This window comes from Falco peregrinus, chromosome 1, assembly GCF_023634155.1.
Source record: "Falco peregrinus isolate bFalPer1 chromosome 1, bFalPer1.pri, whole genome shotgun sequence".
Lineage (NCBI taxonomy): Eukaryota > Metazoa > Chordata > Aves > Falconiformes > Falconidae > Falco > Falco peregrinus.
Window position 1 is genome coordinate 127,643,902 of NC_073721.1, and position 21,058 is coordinate 127,664,959.

The following is a 21,058-nucleotide window of genomic DNA, read 5'->3' on the forward strand; positions in this document are numbered from 1 at the left end:
CCTCTTGTCAAGGTTGCGCTTGCTTATGTGGGAGGAATGCTTTTGCCCACTTCTTAGTGGGGGAAAACATGGCAAAGGGCAGTCACTTGACATTTATGTATGTGCAGCTATGGTTAGAGGTAAACAGCTGTGTCCTTGGTGTGTCCAGGTCACACATACTGTGCATTCAAACTCTGTCGCTTCTATGGCAGACAGTGCTGCTATTGTAGGTGACAGCGCGAGACACGCTCCTTCCCTGGCGTTTATAAAGCAGAGCTTGTATCTTGACAATTGGCTTCCGTGGTCACAGAGTAAATCGGAGCCAGCTTGCAAACCCAGAAGCCTTGACCTGCAACCCAGACTGTTACTGATGTTACTCTGTGTCCTCTTTCCTTGCCAAAGAGTTGTCACTTTTTCCTTTACCCTCTTCCCTGCAAACTCATGCACCTCTCAATCTGGTCTCTCTGTTACTGTAGGTCTTCACGGGCTGAAAGGATGAAAATAGGCAATTGGAAAGTCACTGTCACTGTGCTAAGCTTCATTCTAACTTCTGGAGTCCCGGTTGATGCCTTTGGGTGTACGAGCCTTTGAGAGTGCCCACTGTCCCCCTCCATGATTTAGACAGCGGCGTGGAGCATGCATCATTGTAAGGTTTTACATGATTTCAGTGCTGGTGGTTTCCAGTTGGTGCAAAGAGGTTAATTGCACAATGGAGCTGCCTATCTAAAATGATTGTGTGTCCAGATCCCCTCCTACCCCGAGGGTCTCTTCTGACTCCCTCTTTTTGTGCTGGGCAGCACTGTCTGTGCCAGATCAGTCCCTGCCCTCCCCACCATCACCTGCTTCCAGTGCAGCCAGCCCCTGGCTCGCCCTGCAATCTGACCTTCTCTATCCCTTCTTGCATGCTGTGATTCCAGAGCGGGATGGTCGGCCACCGAAGCTGCAATGTCGTCCCTGACGACCTCCAGTGAAGGAGACAACTCCACTCCCAGGTTTGTTGTTGGTTCCAGGGATGATGAGACAGACTTTCTGGGATCAAACATGAAGACAGACGAAACTGATTTCTTTGAAGATGATGAAGAGGAGGAGTCGGTAAGGAAGTCCTGGCGTTCTGGGTTGGAGCATCTGTGCAGAATTCCTGGGTCTCAGCTGGGGTTTGTGTGGTTGCTGCTGAGGCTGCAGGCAGTTGGGATTTCAGGGGACATGACACCAGGCTGTGGGGCACAACCGTGGGGAATGGCACTGTCATTTCTGATGGGGTGTATTGCATTGTCATACTGCCTTACTCGCGGCCTCATGCTGCAGTAAATCCTGGCCTTTCCGCTTGCCAGTCTTTTTCAGGTACAATAGCAGAGTTCCTTGTCCTAGCAACTTAACCCTGGCACTCCTGTAAACCTTTCTGTCTCACCAGGGAAATTTTTGAGGAAAACTCTGGGAACTGTGAAAAGGGCAGAAGTGTGTCTGCAGAAAGGAAGCATTTGTTCTTTTCTGTAACCTCCAGGAACAGGGTGCAGAAAGGAGAATGATCTCCAGCTCCTGACTGCTTTTGGCCCCTATTCAGTGTTCTTTTAAATGTTATATTTGTTGTTCTGTGCATGGGACTTGGATGCAGCAGGGGCATTGCTGCTGGCTGGGACCATATGCCAGTGCAACCGTCATTTCTGTTGCCGCTCTGCAAGTGGGTTGTTGACCTAGGAGCCCACAGGGGCTTCCTTCAAACCCACGCAGTGTTGTGTACTTTGGTGCTTGGTGAGGAGCTATTTATCAGGTGTAGTGAAGGATTTGGAAACCCTTTCACTTCTCAGATGTTGTTTTTGCCATGGAGCCTTGGCTTTGCAAGTCGTGCAGTAACTTCTAAAGTCTCGGCTTATGCTTTGAAGCTGCAATTGTTTGTGCTGGGTAACCCGAAGTCCTGCGTGTGTCACTTCAGATGATCTCACTGCGTTTAATCTTGCTTGGGCCAGAATTAATCTGTCAGGAAAACATCCAGTCTGGGGTTTCTAGATGGTGGAGAAAAGTCCACCACAGACCTCAGACTGTTCCTCTGTTACGGTTAGCAATGCTTTTTGAATGCACACCTTCTCTCTTGACCTACTCAACTTAACCTCATCCCACTGGACCTTGTTGTACCTTTGGCAGATATATGGAAGAGCACTTGGTAGTTTTTCTTTTCTACTTACAGCTACTTACTGTTGCAATCTCCCCTTCGTTTTCTCTCAGATAAGACAAACAGACTGAGCTCCTAGACTTTTTTTGCTATAAAACATTTGCGGCTGTTCTCTGAGCCTGCCTAAGTCCATCAACTGTCTTGGTGAGTTATGGGCCAGAGAACATGGTGTGGGATTCCAGTCCCGGCTGCTTGTTCAGGTGTCAGATATTTATTTCTGACCTTAGCATTAGTGCCCAGTAAAAAGAGGAGGTACGTACTACCTGGCAAAGAAGCGGTTGTTTTGGGCTGCTCCTTAATGATGTCCTCCAGTGGACGCTGCTGGGAACTGGGAGTGTTTATGGGTTCATGTCTAGCAAGAGCTGTGAGTGCATAAGGTTGGAAGAAAATCCCTTGTTTGTTCCACATTGCTGCATTTCTACACTGTTGCAGTTTGAAGTCCGTGAAGTAGCTGATCCTGTACTAAACTGATCCCTGTCTTCCCTTAGCCACCTGAGCGGCAGATTGTGGTTGGAATCTGTGCCATGACCAAAAAGTCCAAGTCAAAGCCCATGACACAGATTCTGGAGCGTCTGTGCAAGTTTGAGTATATCACAGTGGTGATTATGGGGGAAGATGTTATTCTGAACGAACCGGTGGAGAACTGGCCTTCGTGTGACTGCCTCATATCATTCCATTCCAAAGGTAAAAAGGCTGCAGCAGGTCGTAGCCTACTCGAGATCTGGGCAAGGGAGCTTCCACTCATTCTTTCCCCCCTCCCCTCCTCCTGTATTTCAGGATTCCCCCTGGATAAAGCGGTCGCTTATGCCAAGCTGTGCAAGCCATTTCTGATTAATGACCTTGACATGCAGTATTACATCCAGGACAGGTAGGTGTCTGTGATCCACTAAAGCCCCTTCCCTCTTCCTGGGTCTGATTTATCTTCCTGGCCACAAGCAAATGAGTGAGCTGGGGAGGAAGGGGACCATAGCAGTGGCTTTTTAGGGGTTGTTTCTCCAAAACAAGGGGAATAGACAATGGGGTAAAACCATTGAGACTCGGCATGTTTTATTTTCTGGTGCAAGTGCCTTGTAAGGAATGGTGAGATGAAGTAGGAAGTGGAAGAGGTCTCACAGAATGAGACTGCCACAATGGAAGCAAAAAGACTAGTCTCTGAGTAGAGAGCCAGGTAGCGGGATGGGGTTCTGGGGCAGAAATTGGGAGCAAGGCCAGGTCAGATTCAGGTATGTGACCAACCTATGTTGGCCAGACGCTTCAAGAGGCTTCTCAGTTGGCTTTTGGTAGAGGCCACCTGCAGCCATGTCTTCAGTGCATAGAGCCAGGCTGCTTTGGCTCTGTATGGGTAGGGCTCGTACCAGACCCCAGACCTCTGCCATGCCTTGGGTTGTGAGCGGCGTCCCTGTGGGTGCTGACAGGCACCCTAAGGTGTAACTGTAGTGAAAAATAGCCATTTCCTCACTGACACAGGGTGAAAAGAGGCTCTGTTTCATCTGCCTGGCCTGGGTGTTGGGTAGCTTGGGCACCCTTTGAGAGGGCAGATCTGGGTAGGTGGCAGGTGCTGGGTGTGTTGCTGTGGATTGGGCATCTGCTAGTAAATGAGCATCTATATTTATGCCAGGTAGAGATTTACTCTGGGGCATCTCTGTCGGGAGTAGGACTGAGGCGTGCCCTATAGCCTGTAGGTCTTGTCTGGGGAGCATGTGCTGAGAAGTATTTGTACTCTGTCTTTGAAGCTTTTTTGTGTTCATTTTACTTTGTTCATCAGTGGGAGTGAAGCCTTCCCTTTGGCATGTACTGAGGACCTTCTAGACTCTTCTGACACTGTTTCTGTCCTCTACAGGCGTGAAGTGTATCGGATCCTTCAAGAAGAGGGAATTGACTTGCCCCGCTATGCTGTGCTCAATCGAGACCCTGACAGACCAGAAGGTCAGTGCGCAGGCTCTACTGAAAGCTGTTTTCACATACTTAAGATACTCTGCAGAGAACAGGTACTGATAATCAGCTTGAAGAGGCCTGATTCACAAGTCTGTTGTTTTTTGCAGACAAAGGTCTCAACAGCAAAACTGGCTGACTAACCAGGACTGAAGGGCTTCAGCTCTGCCCTAGAGCTGTCTCACTCACCCTTTCCTAACATGCTGCTGCTGTGCTTTATCTTCAGAGTGCAACTTGGTGGAAGGAGAGGACCACGTGGAGGTAAATGGAGCTGTTTTCCCAAAGCCATTTGTAGAGAAGCCAGTCAGTGCTGAAGACCATAATGTGTATATTTACTACCCGACGTCAGCAGGTGGGGGCAGCCAGCGGCTCTTTCGGAAGGTGAGGAGGCAGACACCAGTTTTGGTGTTGGAACCAACAGATCTGTGGCTCTGAGACCCTCGTGGCTTCAGGAGGGAGCGTTGGGGCAGTTGAAGGAGAAAGGAAGATTTGTGTTGGGGAAATCTGGACCTTCTTAGAACTTCTAGTTCAATCCCATCTACCTGGGAATTGCAGAAGGGCATAGTTTAGTGGTAGTGCTGACTTCTCCTTCCCCAACCTCTATTTGACTTGTGTCCCGTGTCATGGAGACAGTCATGGAGAACGGTGTCCCTTACTGAATTGCATGTTGTTTTTTTCCAGGTCACTTCCTCAGTTTATCAAGATGATTTATTTTTTTTTTTTCAAACTTGTGTTCCTGTCCTCTAACATCAGCTGTTGCCCTTCTCAGCTTAGCGTAGCTTGCAAATTTGATAAACGCAGTATTTATTCCTATATTCCACAGGTAATCCGCCCTTATGCATTTCTTTCACTTTGCCAGTGAACAGTTAATAGCTGTGATATATCTTTTTTTTCCTATCAGTTATGCATCTGTCATTAATAATATTAAAAAGATTAACATTTTAGGTAACATATAGGCCTGCCATATGAGGTTGTTTCCGAAGCCTTATCAAAAATGAAAACATCATCCTCTGTCCATAAGATCAGCCAGCTGTCTTAGGAGGAAGTTAAATTGGTCTGATTATTACCTGTCATCCTTTATTTTCATTTGGTTTTTAGCTAGGCTCCTTACTTTCTAGGTCTTTATCCACTATTTTTTGTTCCATATCCTTGTAGTGATTGGAGTCAACCTAATGGTCTATAATAAACTTTTCTCCTCTTTAAAGCCTGGAAAAGAACATATCTACTATCTGCATTTTGGAGTCTCTTTTGTCCTCCATAAATAAGTGTGCTGTAATAGCTGGAGGTTCTGAGAGATGCTCCGCTAATTCTCTACAGACAGGATGAAACTTAGGATTTTTGTTCCTCCCTCTAAGAAAAGAAGCCCCCATGCTCTTGCTTGAGGTGTTTGTTCTGTGCTTTCAGATTGGCAGCCGGAGCAGCGTGTACTCACCAGAGAGCAGTGTGAGGAAGACAGGCTCATACATTTATGAGGAGTTCATGCCTACAGATGGCACTGATGTAAAGGTAAGGAAAAGCCTGGAATAGCTTTTTCCTTGTGCAGACCCAGGACAGCTGAAGGTTGGGCAGTCCTGCTTAGTCCTACTTAGGTTCTGGAGTATTCGTTTAAGCTGTGAGGTGCTGACTGAGCAGCTCGGATCCCAAGGTGGGGAGCGGATGTTCTGTAGGTCATAACAGGACAAATGCATGAGACCGTCTGATCTTCTCTCCGTGTCTGCAGCAGAAGTACCTTCTGGAAGCTCCAGTTAGTCTAGGTGGTTGTATCAGGTGTAACTATTTTTCTTCCCAGGTGTACACTGTTGGGCCAGACTATGCCCATGCTGAGGCTCGCAAATCCCCTGCTTTGGATGGGAAGGTTGAACGGGACAGCGAAGGGAAAGAAATCCGTTACCCAGTCATGCTGACTGCCATGGAGAAACTAGTTGCCCGGAAAGTCTGTGTAGCCTTTAAGGTCTGTGTTTTCTCTCCTATGCAAGCAAGATACTCCATGAATGTCCGATTTAAATCTTGGTCAGTGTTAAAGCTTGAGCTCTGTTACCCCGATGTGTCTCTGGTGTGGCAGTCTTCTGCACCTGGTGCCAGTTGCTGTCTCTGCTGGCCTGTGCAGCTTGTCCTGCTGGCCGTGGCAGTTTGCTGGTCAGAGGTGAGTGGGAAGGCAAGAGGGCCTGCAGCAAATGCTGTTTGTGCTGCCAGGTGGCTGGTGTCCAATGTACAGCTGAGCATTTAATATCAGATTCTGAGCATGCAGCTGTCCGTCTGACCTGTGCTCACCACGCCCTTACTGTTTCCTAGTTGTGTTTGTGTGGAAACTTGGTTTTCTGAAAAAAAACCCCAAACCCAACTCAAACCTGATTTTTATTTTTTTGATCTGACTTTAGTGCATATTTGTGTTCTATTTTACAGGATGGTAGAGTGAGTGTATGATCTAGGTATGCTTATGTGACATGGTCAGTGATGTCAGCAGAAGAAGCACTTGGCTACTTGTTCCTGCCCTCACTGCAATCTGCAGCCTGTGCAGTTGTGCTGATACAGCCGTGGGCTTGTTTTACCTTGTAGCCTTTTACACATAGTGATGGGTATCTTTGCCTGCACCACTTACTGTCTGTACCTGTCAGTCTGGTTCAAAATGGTTGGGTTTAGAGGCAAGAGCAGGAGAGCCAGGAGCCGCTCTGTCTTAAGCCTTTAGGGCTCTGGCAGGTGGGGCTGCCCTGACAGCTTAGTATGGGGGCTTATCTGTTAGGATACAGCTGTGAGGGTGTAAAGGTGCCTCTAAAGGGCCTGTTACTGCTGGCTAGTGGCTGTATTTTTGCACTGCTTCAAGGCTGGTGAGGTAGGTGTGGAGCAGAGGACAGCTGCAGCACCAGTGGAGCTGACCTGGGCAGTGTATGATGGCTGGGTCTGTGTGTGTGCCCTGCTTGGCTGGGCAGTGGCTGTCCCTTTGCTGCTGTCCCTCACAGCCAGCCTGAGTCCTGTGTCCTCTGCTTCCTCCTGCAGCAAACGGTGTGTGGGTTTGACCTCCTGCGAGCCAACGGCCACTCTTTTGTTTGTGACGTGAACGGCTTCAGTTTTGTGAAGAACTCTATGAAGTATTATGATGACTGTGCCAAAATCCTCGGGTATGTAAAATTCAAGTTCTGACAGCGGGTCAGGTAACTCATAGCATAATAAAATGAATGTGGAGTCCTGATCTCTATGTCAGAGAAGTCTGCAGGTGGTTCGTGTGGGGATGTTTATTGAGCAGAGGAAGGCTTGGCTCTGGGAGGAATGGGTTATTTATTTTTAGCCCCTGGAGCTCCTGCCTGCATTGGCATTAGATGCCTTCATCTACAGCTAGATGTATCTTACAGGACTTTTAATTGGATGCTAAGCCCAGCTGCAGTGTTGGTGATGTAATTGGTGTCCCTTTGGGGTGCCCTAACTTGCCCGTGGTGTGATAGATGTCTCTGCGAGGAAGGTGAGGAGAAGTTCTGTGGCTGTCTTCAAATCTTTCAGCTAGGCCACTAAGGAGGAGGTGGAGAACCAAGGGAATGGAATTTCTTGTGAGTTTTGTACTCTTGAGTTTTGGATTCTAATTTCTTCCAGAAATATCATCATGCGGGAATTGGCTCCGCAGTTTCATATTCCCTGGTCCATCCCAACAGAGGCAGAAGACATTCCCATTGTCCCCACAACTTCAGGCACCATGTGAGTACCTGCTATCTTCTCAAACGAGTGCCAGTGATGGCTACATGAGGGACAAAGTGCAAACCCTGTTTTAGGGACAGACACCACCCAGCAGCACGGTGTTCTCCAGCTGCTGTGTGGGTTGCAACCCTGAAAGGCCTGTGGAAAGGCTTAGCCGTGCACATGGAAGGGGTGACAGATGGTAGATTAGTTGCAGGTTTGATCAATGCAGGTGAGCAGTCATTGAAGGAATTGCCGAAATTGCTCCCATGGCTTTCAGAAGGCCCAAATTCTTGATCAGCACAGAAAACATGAGGGCACTGCTGCAGCTGGTTCACGGTTCAGTACTCTGCTACTCATAGAAAACGCAAAAAAAATTAAATGGGTGGAAAACAGTTAGCTGAAGTATTCACATTACCTGTACGCTTGGCAGACCCTCATTTGATACTGTTGGCTTTACTAGTTTTCCACCACATAAAGCTAAAAGACCAAAGGCAAAACTTTCTTTGCGATCCTCAGCACACCTGCACACTTGTATGAAGTGAACACAGTAGGTGCTACAGAAAAGACAGATTCAGAGTATGTATTCATCCTTCCTTTACCGTGTGATCGTTTGAAAAAAGTTGGCAAACACAAAACACTGCACACCTGACAGGATTGCTGGCTTTAACAATACCTTGTGACAATGAGGCTGCCGAGAGTCAATCCCTGTTTCTCTGGGATCCTATAAGAAATAGTTGGATATTATAGTATCTGAAAAAGCAAACTCATGTAGCCCTTCTGAAATTAGCCAGCCTAACTACTGGTTGCTGCCGGTGTCTGATTGCTGTGGGATCTTTTTACATACATCTCTTATTGTTCGTTCAGAGACAGGATCCCAGCTGTATAACAATTCTTCTGGTTTGGTTTTTTTTTTTTTTTTTCCCCTGGGTCTTTCTAATTGGTCCTATGAGCATTGCACAAGTTGAGCATGAGAACAAGCTTGGAACAATTCAAAGTGCTGTTTCTGTAGATTCTGTAACATCCAGCCTTGTCCTTTCCAAGATGTGGTCCTGCCTGTCATATTATGGTTCTGTGGTGCTTTTCCCTGATAGGAAACCAGATGACCTGGCAGGGTCTGGAGTGCTTTGATTGCTTTTACAGCCTTGGCACTTATGCTTGGTTTAGTCTGGGAGAAGTTCTGCCACCACTGAGGACAGCAGCTGCCAAAAGGATGGAACAGAAAGAACAATGGGAAACTACTTTCTGGTGGGACTTCTGGAGTGCAGGGGCACATTTGTCAGGTGAATCTTGTGTTTTCCCAGGATGGAGCTTCGTTGTGTTATTGCAGTCATCCGGCATGGAGATCGCACCCCGAAGCAGAAGATGAAGATGGAAGTTAAGCATCCCCGGTAAGAGTCAAGGCGAGAAGATGCTGTGCTGCTGGGAAGTGAGGCAGGCCTGTTCTCTGAAGCAAGAGGAGGAGCAGAAGGGCTGGGTGCACGGGAGGCAGTGCTTTTTCCTGGCTGCATTCAAGCAAATGCTTTCTGCCCAGCTGAGGGAGCCCCCTTTCTCCATAAAGATCCTCACATCCTCTGTGTGAAGCCTGGAAGAAAGTATGAAAGTCTGCTAGGTGCTGCAGAGGGAAATGCCCCACTGAATGGGAAGCTAGTGGCTGCTTCCTTTTTGTACCTGCGGCTGGAAACACTTGGTTTTTTCATAGTTTCTGAAGCACAGGAAGGAGTCAGGGGGCCTTCTCGTTCTCTCTGAAGAACAGAGCATGAATGCATACATAGGGATGACAGTCCTTGTAGCACTGAAAGAGCAGAAAATGGATCAGTATTCTTTGTTGTCTGTTCAGGTTCTTTGAGCTATTTGAGAAATACGATGGCTACAAAACAGGGAAGTTGAAGCTGAAGAAACCAGAGCAGCTACAGGTAAGGAGAGTCCTCTCTGGGATTACTGTGTGGGACGTGCAGGTAATGTGGATCAGTGTGAGGCAATTCTTTGGGGGGTGGAAACCCTTAAAAGAGCAACAGTCTGTTGCACAAATGCTCCCTTTCTCTTTCCCCACCCCATACATTCTCAGCTGGGTGATAGTATGAGAGCAGAATGGAAACTGTTCCTGGCTGATGTGAAGCCTGTAGGATGGGGATGACCTGCTGCAGCTTGCCCATCTGTTGTGGTTGCCTCTGGTGAAAGATGGGTCCAGGCTAGGGAGCGGGGCAGGTGGAGGCACCCGCGTGGTTCTGAACGGGGCTGGAGCACAGGGTGGGGATGAAGCAAACTGCAATGTGAAAGTTTGTCCTGCCTGAGCCATGTCTTATGAAATGACATGTCTCTGGCAAGTGTCTGCGTGGACCTGGCGCTGGGTGAAGCCATCTGAAGGCTTTGCAAGAGTACAGTGGTGAGTCTGAGGCAGGATTGTGGGATGCCTGAGACTGTCTGCTCTCCAACAGGAAGTGCTGGACATTGCACGGCAGCTTGTGGTGGACCTGGGAACCCAGAGTGACTGTGAGATTGAGGAGAGGAAATCCAAACTGGAACAGCTGAAGAGCGTCTTGGAGATGTAAGGGTTCATATCTTGGGGCACCATGAGTTTGTCTCAGAGCTGTGGGTCAGCATGCAATGTAGAAACAAGCTGTCCTGCTGATGTCCTGCCCAGCTGGCTCCTCAGAGGTCCCCCCCATCCCCTGTTAGCAGCTGTACATGAAAGGTGCCATGCTCTTAATGTTTTTCTCCTTGGCATCCAAACCACTGCTGATTCTTCTTCCAACTGTGTCTGGTGTTTGGCTAAACAAATAGGGACAAAACTGAGCTTCCTTTGCTGCAGGAGAGGAACTGGAATCCTGCAGGGACCACACCGATATGAAGGAAGCGTTTTGATAAATTTGGAACAAATCTTATTTTGAATAAGGTTGTCCTGGTGCCAAAAGCTTAATAACAAGGAGTTTGGAAAACATGAAAAGATGTTTGTGTCCTCTTAGGTTTTGTGCAGCCAAAATAAAAGACAGTATGGTGATGTTGGCATCTTAGAAACAAAAGAAGGGCTTCTCTCAGAGCTATAGCTCACTGTGGCACATGCAAGCGGTGTCTGCGTTCAAGCCATGTCTGTGGAGCACAGAGGATGAACGTTTGCTATGATGTCTTGCCCTGCTCATTCTGCTCAATAGAGATGTGGTTATCCTCAGAGCGGCTATTGTTTTTTTTCTGTGATCTCATTAGTTCACTTGTTAAAGATGTAGACAGAAATTAACTAAGGTTGATTAAAACCCTGGTGAGGTATGGCAGCACAGAGTGCTGTCAGCTGAAGTGCAGGCAAGTAAATGGATCTTTGAATTTCATTTGGAGGAGTTGTTTGGCTTTTTTTGAGGGTATGTGCTGGGTCACAGGTAGATGGCAAAAATGTTCATGTCCTGTGGCAATTGGTGTTGCAGCAGAAAGTCTCTTACCTGTGCTGTATTTTTGCTGTGTGCTGCCTAGGGACCTCTGGGCAAAGGGTGAGTGGAGTTGATTTGTTTAAATTTCCGCCCCCCCTTCCCTTGTGACAGGTATGGACATTTTTCTGGCATTAACCGTAAGGTTCAGTTGACCTATCTGCCTCATGGACATCCAAAAGCTGCAAGTGAAGATGAAGGTAAAGAAATTTGATGTTGCTGCCATGATCTTCAAGCAGTGCATGCAGCTTCCTATGTATATAGGCCTCTGGATGTGCAAGCAAAATTAGTGACCCATACCTTAGTTTTGCTCACATCATATGAAGGGTTGGAGTGACGCGTAATGTAGTGGACCAATATACTCTGGATGGTGCCACAAGTGTTATGCTTCCAATTTCATGAATGTCAGCCTATACCTTCAAAAAGTGGTGACTTAATTTCGTACTTGCTGATTTGGTTCCTGGGGATTTTGGGTCAGGCTCTGTAAGGTGCTGATGACAACCTCTTCTTCCTCCCCTCCTCTCCCTCTGCAAGCTCAGCTTTGACATCTGATGTAGTGAGTACCTGTTTGTCTTCTAGAAGGTCGCCGGGAGTCTTCCCCATCCCTTCTGCTGGTGCTTAAGTGGGGTGGAGAGCTGACGCCAGCAGGAAGAGTGCAGGCAGAAGAGCTGGGGCGGGCCTTTCGCTGTATGTACCCTGGTGGCCAAGGTAAGCTTTGTCCTTTTGTCTCCGGTCCCATCCTGTGAATTGTGAGCTCAGGGCTGGGAGCAGTTTTCCTGTTTTCTCATGCAGTGTGACTGGGTACCGTGGCAAAATCATCACGGGATTCCAGGCAGCAACAAATTAGTCACCACAGCGCTGTCTTTGGAGGGTCAGACTCAGGCGCTGCATGAGTTGCTTTCTCCCATTACTGATCTCACTCCTGTGGTTGACTCAGCCAATTTTGTGCCGCAAGATAATTGTAGCTCTACAGCTTATGCTTTGGAAGTCTGGTGCCTCCCTACTGAACAGCTCTGCCTGCAGTTCTGGTGGCAGCAGTACCTGCTCTTCTGCAGAGGACAAGCAGGAGGCAATTTTTTGTGTGCATCTTTATTCTGCACAGGGGTGTTGAGGCTAGCAGAACAATTATAGACTGTTCAGAGAGGATTGCTGCAGAATTTGTGCAGCATCAGATTTGACTGGTGAATGCTCACTTTTTTTCCTCAAAATGAACTTTCCCAAGTTAAGCAAAGCCTGAATCAGACTTCTAGTTATCATGTATAGGTAGAGTATTTTGGAGCAGCCTAAATGCTGGGTATGAAAGTGATTAAATCTCTACATAACTTTGTCACTACAATAAAGTTTGTTGTCTAAAGCAGCGTATTCAGCTGATAGTTTTGCAGGAGTCAGAATATTAATTTTGGGTTTGTTCTCTGTTCCAGGTGATTACGCTGGTTTCCCTGGATGTGGCTTGCTCAGGCTGCACAGCACCTACCGTCATGATCTCAAGATCTATGCCTCAGATGAGGGACGAGTTCAGATGACAGCAGCAGCTTTTGCAAAGGTCCTTTCTTTCTTTTAGGCATCTGTTAGTTTGGCTACATTAGTGTTAAAATATGCCAGTTCTAAAGGAAAACCTCTGGTAATGAGGGAAAAGCTGTTCTGGGAGCTTTGCCCTCTCTGTTGGGAGGACAGTGGTATACCATGCTATTAGCAAGTGCATGGGGCAGTACTGGAAATCCAGCGTAGCTGCACATGTATGTTACCTTTAGCATCCTGTCCAGGATAGGACTCTGACCAGGAAGGAATTATTTATGGATTATTGCTGGTGTTTGATGTTAAAGCAACATCAAACCTGTTGCTGAGTATTAATTGCCTACAAAATGAGTGTTTCTTGGATGACTGCCTAGCCAGAGGGGTTATTCCTTCACTGCTGGATTTAAAAGGGGGATGAAATGTCTTTGGTTCAGTGTGGGCTGGGAGTTAGGGAGAAGACAGGTCCATCTGCAGTTAAAGCTTGAGCCAAAGGGAATCCAGTAGTGATCTTAGTGTGCTTCAGAGCCTCTGCTATATCAATATTTTCCAGCAAACTGAGTTGGCCACTCAATAATTACCTAGATAAATCTGGAGCTGCTGCAGGCAGAGCCTGCCTTTTGCTTCAGATAGCTCTAGAGGCATGCCAGAGTCACTGGTGACTGTAGGTGCTGTTGCTGTAAATCTGCTCTTCAAGGACAGCTGAGGTTTCACTCGACTGAAGGCTGGCCATGAAATTACCAGAAGTGTTTGTTGCTTGTATTGCTGAAGTCTTGTCCTTGTGTTGCTTTAGGGTCTGTTGGCCCTGGAAGGAGAGCTGACCCCCATCCTGGTGCAAATGGTGAAAAGTGCCAATATGAATGGCCTCCTGGACAGTGACAGTGATTCCCTTAGCAGCTGTCAACACAGAGTGAAGGCACGACTGCATGAAATCATGCAGAAGGATGCTGAGTTCTGTGAAGAGGATTATGAAAAGGTAAAGCACCTGTGTGGCTTTATTGTTTTCTGCATCTGGAAGGAGAATAGCATTGCTCCAGTGGTTTGTTGTGAAGCCTGCTGGTATGTAAGCAGTAGTTTGGTTAGTCTGAGATCAGTTCTGGTCAAAATTACACAATATAAACAGAATTTAGGAAGGGAAACGGCTGTTTAATAGCTCCTTCTCCAGGTGAAAATAGCCCCTGCCCTTCTTAGAGTGAAAATCTCCAGTGTTGCTCTACTATCCCCTTCAAGAATCATCATAGTACCTTCCTCTCCCTTTAGAAGTCCCAGTGCATTTTATTCTCGTGGGTGTGCTAAAAGAAGAGTTCTTGTAGTTTACTGCATGCTGCCCAAAACAATCCCAATTGCTGCAGACCCAGGAGTATGCCTTGCCAGGTTCTAGATCGGTGCTTTGTGCATGTGTGAACAGATCTTTTGGACACAAACCCTTTTGTGTCCTGTCAGTGTCTGATAACTGCAGAGTAGAGAGCGCGTGCTACATCCAGCACAGCAACCAATAAAAGCACTATAGCTGCTTCTCCAACAAGTCCCCAAAACACCGTTTTTCCCAGGCTGAGATCTGATTACCAGACTGAAATCCATTACCATTAAGCAACATACTTATCACCTCAAAGAACTACTTGAAATTTCTATGAAGCCCTTCTGTTCAAGCACAGAAGCAAAGTGAGACAAGAGTGGATATTGTAGGTGGAGGTCTGATGTGATAGGAGCAGTTGTTTGCTCCCTCTGAGCTTGGTCCTGAAGAAGTTTTTAAAACATGCCTAAATACTCCTAGGAACAGGCCAGCTTATTATGCTCAGCTGGGAGCACAGCTTTTTTGCCTAATCAGAAAGCAGTACAGCTGCAAAAGGCAGACATTTTGTGTTGCCAGTTGGTAAAGATACTAACTAATCTCTGCTGGTATCTTCTCTCAGCTAGCACCTACAGGCAGTGCTTCTCTGCTCAACTCCATGACATTTATCCAGAACCCAGTAGAGGTTTGTAACCAGGTGTTCACTCTGATTGAGAATCTCACCTCCCAGATACAAAAACGTCTTGAAGACCCCAAATCTGCAGGTGAGCATCAGAATGGGAAAGGGTCTGGAATGGATTCATGTATTGTTACATCTTCAGAGCTCCCAAACACCACTATAGTTTGTGTTTATCTGTAGCAAAGAAATTCTAAAGTGAAATTCTCTCTGTTATTGATGTAGAAGGCTCTTATTTGAATCACTTTTAACTGCTGTTAAAGAGAGCCTTAATGTAAAGGAAATTATACGTGCATCTTAGGTTTAGAGCAAATGTAAACAGCAGCAGTATAGCCTGATTTTTTTCAGGCATTTCCTGAAGTGAAGCTTAAGACTATAAACAAAAAACTTTTCAGTCACGTTTTGCTCATCTCTAAGATCTTTCCTAGTAACAGTGCAGGGGTTTTAAAAAGGCATCTGTGGAACATTTCACATGATTTATGGCAGATGTAAGTCAACAGGCAAGCAGTTCTATCAAATATTTTGGAAATAGCTTGTTCCTGCAGGTTAAAACTCCTTGCAACAGGTCCAGTGGCTTTTCCAGTCTAGGATTCCTGTGGGTGGCATACTAATCAGAGCTGTTTTGTGCTGGGAGAAGTCGGTTACAGCTGTCACTTGAAATCTACGCAGGTCAGGGCGTGAATGTGGTTTGGTGTTCTTTGCTGTTTAGACCTGCAGCTGTACCACAGTGAGACTTTAGAACTGATGCTGCAACGCTGGAGTAAGCTGGAGCGAGATTTCCGCATGAAGAATGGGCGTTACGACATCAGCAAGATCCCTGATATCTATGACTGCATCAAGTATGATGTACAGCACAACTGCGCACTGAAACTGGAAGGCACAGCTGAACTCTTCAAACTTTCCAAAGCCCTGGCAGATGTGATCATACCCCAGGTATAGCCTGTCCTGCCTGCGTGACGATGTCTTGTGGTGTCAGTTTCTGATCATTTCCCTGTCTTGTTTTTTCTCTATTCTCTTCCACATTAACTCTCAAGACTGCATGTTACAGGTATATCTCTTAGTGGTTGTACAAGGCTAAAACCATTTCTGACTGAAGATGTGGCAGGGCTTCCTGGGTGAGGATTCTGACAGCATCAGAATAATGAACAGCTGATGCAGAAGCTTTTCCACATCCATCATGGTGCATTACAGCCCAGCTTCAAGCTGCATGTGTGTGCTGTAGCAACACCCCATTCTCCACGTATAAGATGGTGCAGGGGAAGAGAGATTTCTGTGTTGAAGGTGGAGGCTTGTTCTGGCAAGTATGATATTCTTGTCAAACTAGAACTTGTTCAGTTTGCACGGTGGGCTTGCTTCTCACAAAGTTTGTGCCCATGAACATGGGAAGGCAAAGCAGCGCCATGCAACGGATCTCTGTATTCACCGTTGTTCTGGCAGAAATGGTTCCTTTGTAAGGGATGAACTTCTACCAGCAAGGTCCAATTGCACTTGTGCCTGTGTAGAGCAGAACTGGTCTTCTAAACTTGTCCACAGTGTTTCTGATGAGATGCAGTTTGGCTATTTCCAACGTAGCACTTGAAGTTTAATCTCTGCAAATAGCAGTTGTTGCATTAATGCTCATGCCAGGTGAGGGTATGAGTTTGTGTGTCATGAGAGGAGGTTCCCTGATGGTACTTGTCCCTCTCAGCTGTTGGAAGAATACTGACAGTCATGTCTGGTCAGACTGGGATTTTTGGAGGAGTCTCTGTCCTCTGTTGCCCTCTGCAATATGTGTGGGGGATAAAAAAGAGAAAGGTGCTGAGTGACATTTCCCTTTCTGTCCTTGCTTAGCTGTCGGGCTGCTTGCGGACAGGACTGTTGAAGTCCAGCCTCCTTTCATATGAGGATGTGGCAAAGAACCAGGGCTGAAGGCTATCTATTGTTTTGTTCCTGCAGGAATATGGGATTAATAAGGAGGAGAAACTGGAGATTGCTATTGGCTTTTGTCTTCCTCTCATTAAAAAGATCCAGCTGGACCTACAGAGAACCCATGAAGATGAGTCTGTCAACAAACTACATCCCTTGTAAGGATTGTGCTGCATGCTGCTGCTGGTGGGGAGGGCAGCTTTGGAGCAGGGTGTGGGAACCACACCAGGAGAGTGTACTGGTGTGGAAGGAGGCATTGAACATACACTGAAGGACACACCAAGACGGAGGCATGTTGATGCTCCTGGGACTAGAAGGGAAATGGAAAGGCACATTGAGACTGCTGAGCAGGAGCAGCGTGCCACAGAAGCTTAAACCTGTTGTCGTTGGATGGTGGTGCCTTGATCCCTGTCTCTGCAAGGGGCAAGTGCTAGTATGCTGAGGCCACGGCCGCCCCACCATGTGTCTTCGTTAGGATTCCATAAAAGCTGCTGCTTCCGTGCCCAGTGCTCTCACTGTTTGTTCAGCTCCTGCTGCTCTCTGACAGTTCCCAGTGCGGGGTTATCTCACTCCGTTAAGCCTGCAGAAATGCTGCTGTATGGTAGATGGCGATTCATTGACAGGCTGTGAGTAACACTGCGCTGGTTTTGGTTTAGGTACTCAAGAGGAGTTTTGTCACCAGGTCGCCATGTTCGGACACGGCTCTACTTCACCAGTGAGAGCCATGTGCACTCTCTGCTCAGTATCTTCCGCTATGGGGGGCTCCTGGATGTAAGTGTCCCAGCAATGCTCACAGAGTAAGCCTCCCTGCTTTTTTTCAGTGGCCCCTTTCCCCGGTGGACGGTGTATGTTCATAGGTTGCCCCTCTAGCCAGCACCCCCAGTAATGATGTGCATCAGTGGCCTCTGGCCGACTCCATCTCTGCTGTGTTTGCATGCTGCAGCTTCCTGCCTTTCTGGCATGCAGGAGGGTTGTTCTTCCTCAGTCCTGACACTGCCTGCCTTGCTTGTAACAGAGGCATGTTTTCTCCAAGAGCTGTCCTGCTGGTTTCAGCTGAGTAGACGACTTACCTGTGTAGGAGGATAGCAGTATGAGACAATGGGGATGAGGGAATTTCTCTCTTCCTGCTTCCTTCAACCCTTTATTTCAAGAGCTTGGCTCTATTCTTTAGTGACATTCTGTCAATTTGAAGTCAAGAAAATCAGTTTGCTTACAGAGGAAGAGATTTGAGGTCGCAAATGCATAGTGGGTGCTCCCTACCAGAGGGACCGATGACACATTTTTAGGGGAGTGACTCATCCAGTCTAACCTTCACTTGCTATTATAACCTGCCTCCTGAAGGAATTGGCGTGCAGACCCTGAGAACAGCTCTGCTTTAGACTCCTCAAGAGGCTTTCTGATTTATCTGTCCATTTTTAAGCGTGGTGTTCTGAAACTCCTTAAGAATTTGGGCTTGCTTAGCAGGCGTCGTTTCTGATGTCTGTGGAAGTTCACTGTATCTGTAGTCAGTGATCCTGCAAGTACCTCTGAATTGCTCACTGAGTAAGATGCTACTTCACTCCCCCACTTGAGTGTCAGAGGATGCTGTGTTGCCAGCACAGGGATATTAAGCTGCATCTGGGTTCATTTGTACCGGTGGGGTTTATTCCGTGTCTGTCAAGGTGGTGAGATGCTCCACAGCAAACACGAGTGGCACTTCAGGTATGGCCATTCCCCAGCAGTGCTGGGAAGCAATGAGGGGTGGGCTGCCCTGCCTTGTCGAGCCCAAGGGTCCAGCGAGGCTCTGTAGACTTTTCATTCAGCATCATGTAAAAGGAGCTTCACTTGGTCCCTTATTTAGCACAAGTTCATCCCTTGTGCTTTTTTCTATGTTTCTCTAAACTATTCCATTCTGGAGGCCACTACTTAAGAATAACTGTGTTGGGGACCTGCTGTGGGTTATGCTTTTCTCCGGTCAGCATGGCATAGCAGGGCTGGCAGCTGGATGTGCTCAGATCTGCACGTGGGTTGTGTGGGTAGCTGAGTGTCCCTCTATGCAGTTGCTCCTTACTGTAAGCACCCCACTGAAGGCCATCTCTCTCTGTACAAGTTAAGCAAGGTGGTTTTTGTCCTGCCAATGTTGTTATCTTGTGGAGAGACAAAGTCTCTCAGACCCATTTCACTGAATGCTGCAAGGTGTCTGCTGTTGCTTATACCATGCGACTGTTTATGTGTATATATCAGGAAAACAAAGACCAGCAGTGGAAGAGAGCCATGGACTATTTGAGTGCTATCTCAGAGCTGAACTACATGACCCAGATTGTTATCATGCTCTACGAGGACAACAACAAGGTGAGGGATATAGCTGTAGGATAAAATACTTCCTGCCATGATGCAAGGGGCAGTCACCAAGAGGCGGTTCAGCTGGGAAGTCTGTAACCTGAGCACTCTCTGCTTGTGAATAAAGATGGACAGGTCATTAACACAGCCGCTAGATTTTATTTTTAGGTGGGAGGCAGTGACCCAGTTAATGCTTGTTACATGTAAGCAGAGTGCCACCCTGAGCAGTAACACCAAGCTTACGTGATCGATACTATCCATTTTAAAGCATTTCCTACCACAAAATAATTTGCTGTTTCTTAATATTAATGACAAATGAACAGTAGAAAAAAATAAATAAAAACAAATTGTATTTGGCAGGTTTTTCCAAATATTTCTAGAAAATATCCAGAAATTCCACATTCGTAACCTTTAGTTACTTTAAAAATATACTGATACAGTTAGGGAACTATATACTGGTATCTTCAGGAAGTAAAGAGAATAATTTAAAAACCAGCCCGAATGTGGAAGCTGGTGGTGATGACTGTAACTTGGTTTGGCACTGAACTGCATGTTCTGAATCCCAGGTCCTGTGGCTCAGGTCCCGTACTGCAGGAGGCTGCGGTGGGTGAGGGGAGCAGTCCCGCTCCTCCGTACGCTGCGGTTAGAATCTTGTATTCACCAAGCTGATGTGGGGTTCTGATGGTAGAAGTGAAATGCTTCCTAGTGCTGTTTGTCAAAAAAAAAAAAAAAAAAAAAAAAGTCTGGGTAGAGCTCTTCGGAGTGGTGTAAATCTTTTAGTAAGAAGAGATGGTGAAACTTGTGGTTTTAAATCATTAGCTCCAGATACTGTAAAAGCTCTGGCTTCCTTTAAAAAAGGAAAAGAAAAAGAAAACATTAGAGACCTAAATCTTGGAACAACCTGACTAAAGGTCCAGGAGGGAACCAGTCTCTCCTTGCCCCAGCGTGTGCTGGTTTTGCCACAGGAGTGGATTGGAAGGGGCTACGTTCTAGGTTTGTGTGTATCTAATCTACCTATATACATACCTACACACACACACATGTGTATAGCCTGATTCTGTTTTGGTCCTCTGGTGGCTGTTGTCACAAAATAACAACAATTTGAATGCCTCAGCTTCGTGCTAATAAGGGCTGTCCTTTTGGATGAGACAAACCTAGAGCCATTATGTTTGTGGTTTCTTGTTGCTTCTGCTTTCCTTCCAAAAGGATACGCTTGGGATGCGTGCTGCGCCGGCATGGCAGGTGGCCGGGGTCCCGACACGGCCTGTGCTGACAGCAGGACTGCTTTTTGTGTATTGATTTACTCCCCCTGCCCTGTGTTCACAGGACCCTTCTTCAGAAGAGCGTTTCCATGTGGAGCTGCATTTCAGCCCTGGCGTGAAAGGCTGTGAGGAAGACAGAAACGTGCCCACGGGGTTTGGCTTTCGGCCCGCCTCTGCAGAGGTGAGCACGCTGCCCTGCTGGGCCACGGGCTGCCCTGCCCGCCAGGGACGTGGCGAGTGCTGGGCTCGCCGCTCTGCCGGCCTCTGCCGCTGCCCGTTCTCCCACGGTACATTTTCCTTTCTCTTGCACCCGCAGGCTGTTAGCGAGTTGTGTTCCCTGCCTCGCTCCGAGGGTTTGTCGAGGCAGCCTTTGAGCGCGCTGGCATCCTGCCTCGCTCCGCAGAGCTGGGAGACCCAAGGCTGGAGCCGGTGGCGGGGCAGCGCTGGCCAAGGCCACGTGCCTGTAGGTGTCAATGTTTCCTTGCTGCAGAATGAGGACAAGAAGGCAGACCAAGGCAGCCTGGAGGACCTCTCCAAAGAGAAGGGCACGGATGAGCCAGACCGCGCACAGCAAAGGTCCCCGCAGCCTTCCGAACCGGTCAGCATTCATCGGAGATCGCCGCTCATCAGGAACCGCAAGACAGGGTCCATGGAGGTAACAGTGTGATGGGCGCTCTTGGTTGTTCTGAGGAAGTTCTTTTGCTTGTTTTTTTGGTTTCCTGGCTTTTCTTTCAATGTGCCAGAGTTGGAATTGATTCTGGGAAAGGATCTGCAGAAATTAAGGAGGGATTTTTTGGAAGGTAGACCTCCCAGACTCATCCTCATTGAGGAAGGACAAGGGGAACACAGGTCAGAGGAATCGATGAGGAAGAGCAAGTAAGGAAATGCTTGAGAAAGAGAAGCATTACTTGGATTACGTGCTCTGTAGAGGCATCA

General features: G+C 47.3%; 1 protein-coding gene across 14 annotated transcripts in view; it reads left to right on the forward strand.

Moving 5' to 3' along the window:
• Nucleotides 1–21,058, forward strand: part of PPIP5K1 (diphosphoinositol pentakisphosphate kinase 1) — a 48,668-nt gene that overhangs the window by 4,241 nt on the left and 23,369 nt on the right. For 9 of the 14 annotated variants that reach the window (XM_055817717.1, XM_055817713.1, XM_055817699.1 and 6 more), the window contains 24 exons: nucleotides 456–625; nucleotides 897–1,071; nucleotides 2,635–2,830; nucleotides 2,924–3,014; nucleotides 3,987–4,072; nucleotides 4,305–4,459; nucleotides 5,483–5,584; nucleotides 5,868–6,029; nucleotides 7,073–7,194; nucleotides 7,661–7,762; nucleotides 9,046–9,132; nucleotides 9,582–9,657; nucleotides 10,180–10,289; nucleotides 11,272–11,357; nucleotides 11,737–11,865; nucleotides 12,579–12,700; nucleotides 13,463–13,645; nucleotides 14,583–14,724; nucleotides 15,346–15,569; nucleotides 16,572–16,699; nucleotides 17,198–17,312; nucleotides 18,765–18,872; nucleotides 20,187–20,303; nucleotides 20,439–20,777. In XM_055817717.1, coding sequence (XP_055673692.1) covers nucleotides 925–1,071; nucleotides 2,635–2,830; nucleotides 2,924–3,014; nucleotides 3,987–4,072; nucleotides 4,305–4,459; nucleotides 5,483–5,584; nucleotides 5,868–6,029; nucleotides 7,073–7,194; nucleotides 7,661–7,762; nucleotides 9,046–9,132; nucleotides 9,582–9,657; nucleotides 10,180–10,289; nucleotides 11,272–11,357; nucleotides 11,737–11,865; nucleotides 12,579–12,700; nucleotides 13,463–13,645; nucleotides 14,583–14,724; nucleotides 15,346–15,569; nucleotides 16,572–16,699; nucleotides 17,198–17,312; nucleotides 18,765–18,872; nucleotides 20,187–20,303; nucleotides 20,439–20,777 — 3,129 coding nt within the window. In that variant the 5' untranslated portion in view covers nucleotides 456–625; nucleotides 897–924. The remainder of the gene's footprint in view (nucleotides 1–455; nucleotides 626–896; nucleotides 1,072–2,634; nucleotides 2,831–2,923; nucleotides 3,015–3,986; nucleotides 4,073–4,304; nucleotides 4,460–5,482; nucleotides 5,585–5,867; nucleotides 6,030–7,072; nucleotides 7,195–7,660; nucleotides 7,763–9,045; nucleotides 9,133–9,581; nucleotides 9,658–10,179; nucleotides 10,290–11,271; nucleotides 11,358–11,736; nucleotides 11,866–12,578; nucleotides 12,701–13,462; nucleotides 13,646–14,582; nucleotides 14,725–15,345; nucleotides 15,570–16,571; nucleotides 16,700–17,197; nucleotides 17,313–18,764; nucleotides 18,873–20,186; nucleotides 20,304–20,438; nucleotides 20,778–21,058) is intronic. The other 5 variants (XM_055817802.1, XM_055817755.1, XM_055817772.1 and 2 more) reach the window with 2 other exon arrangements.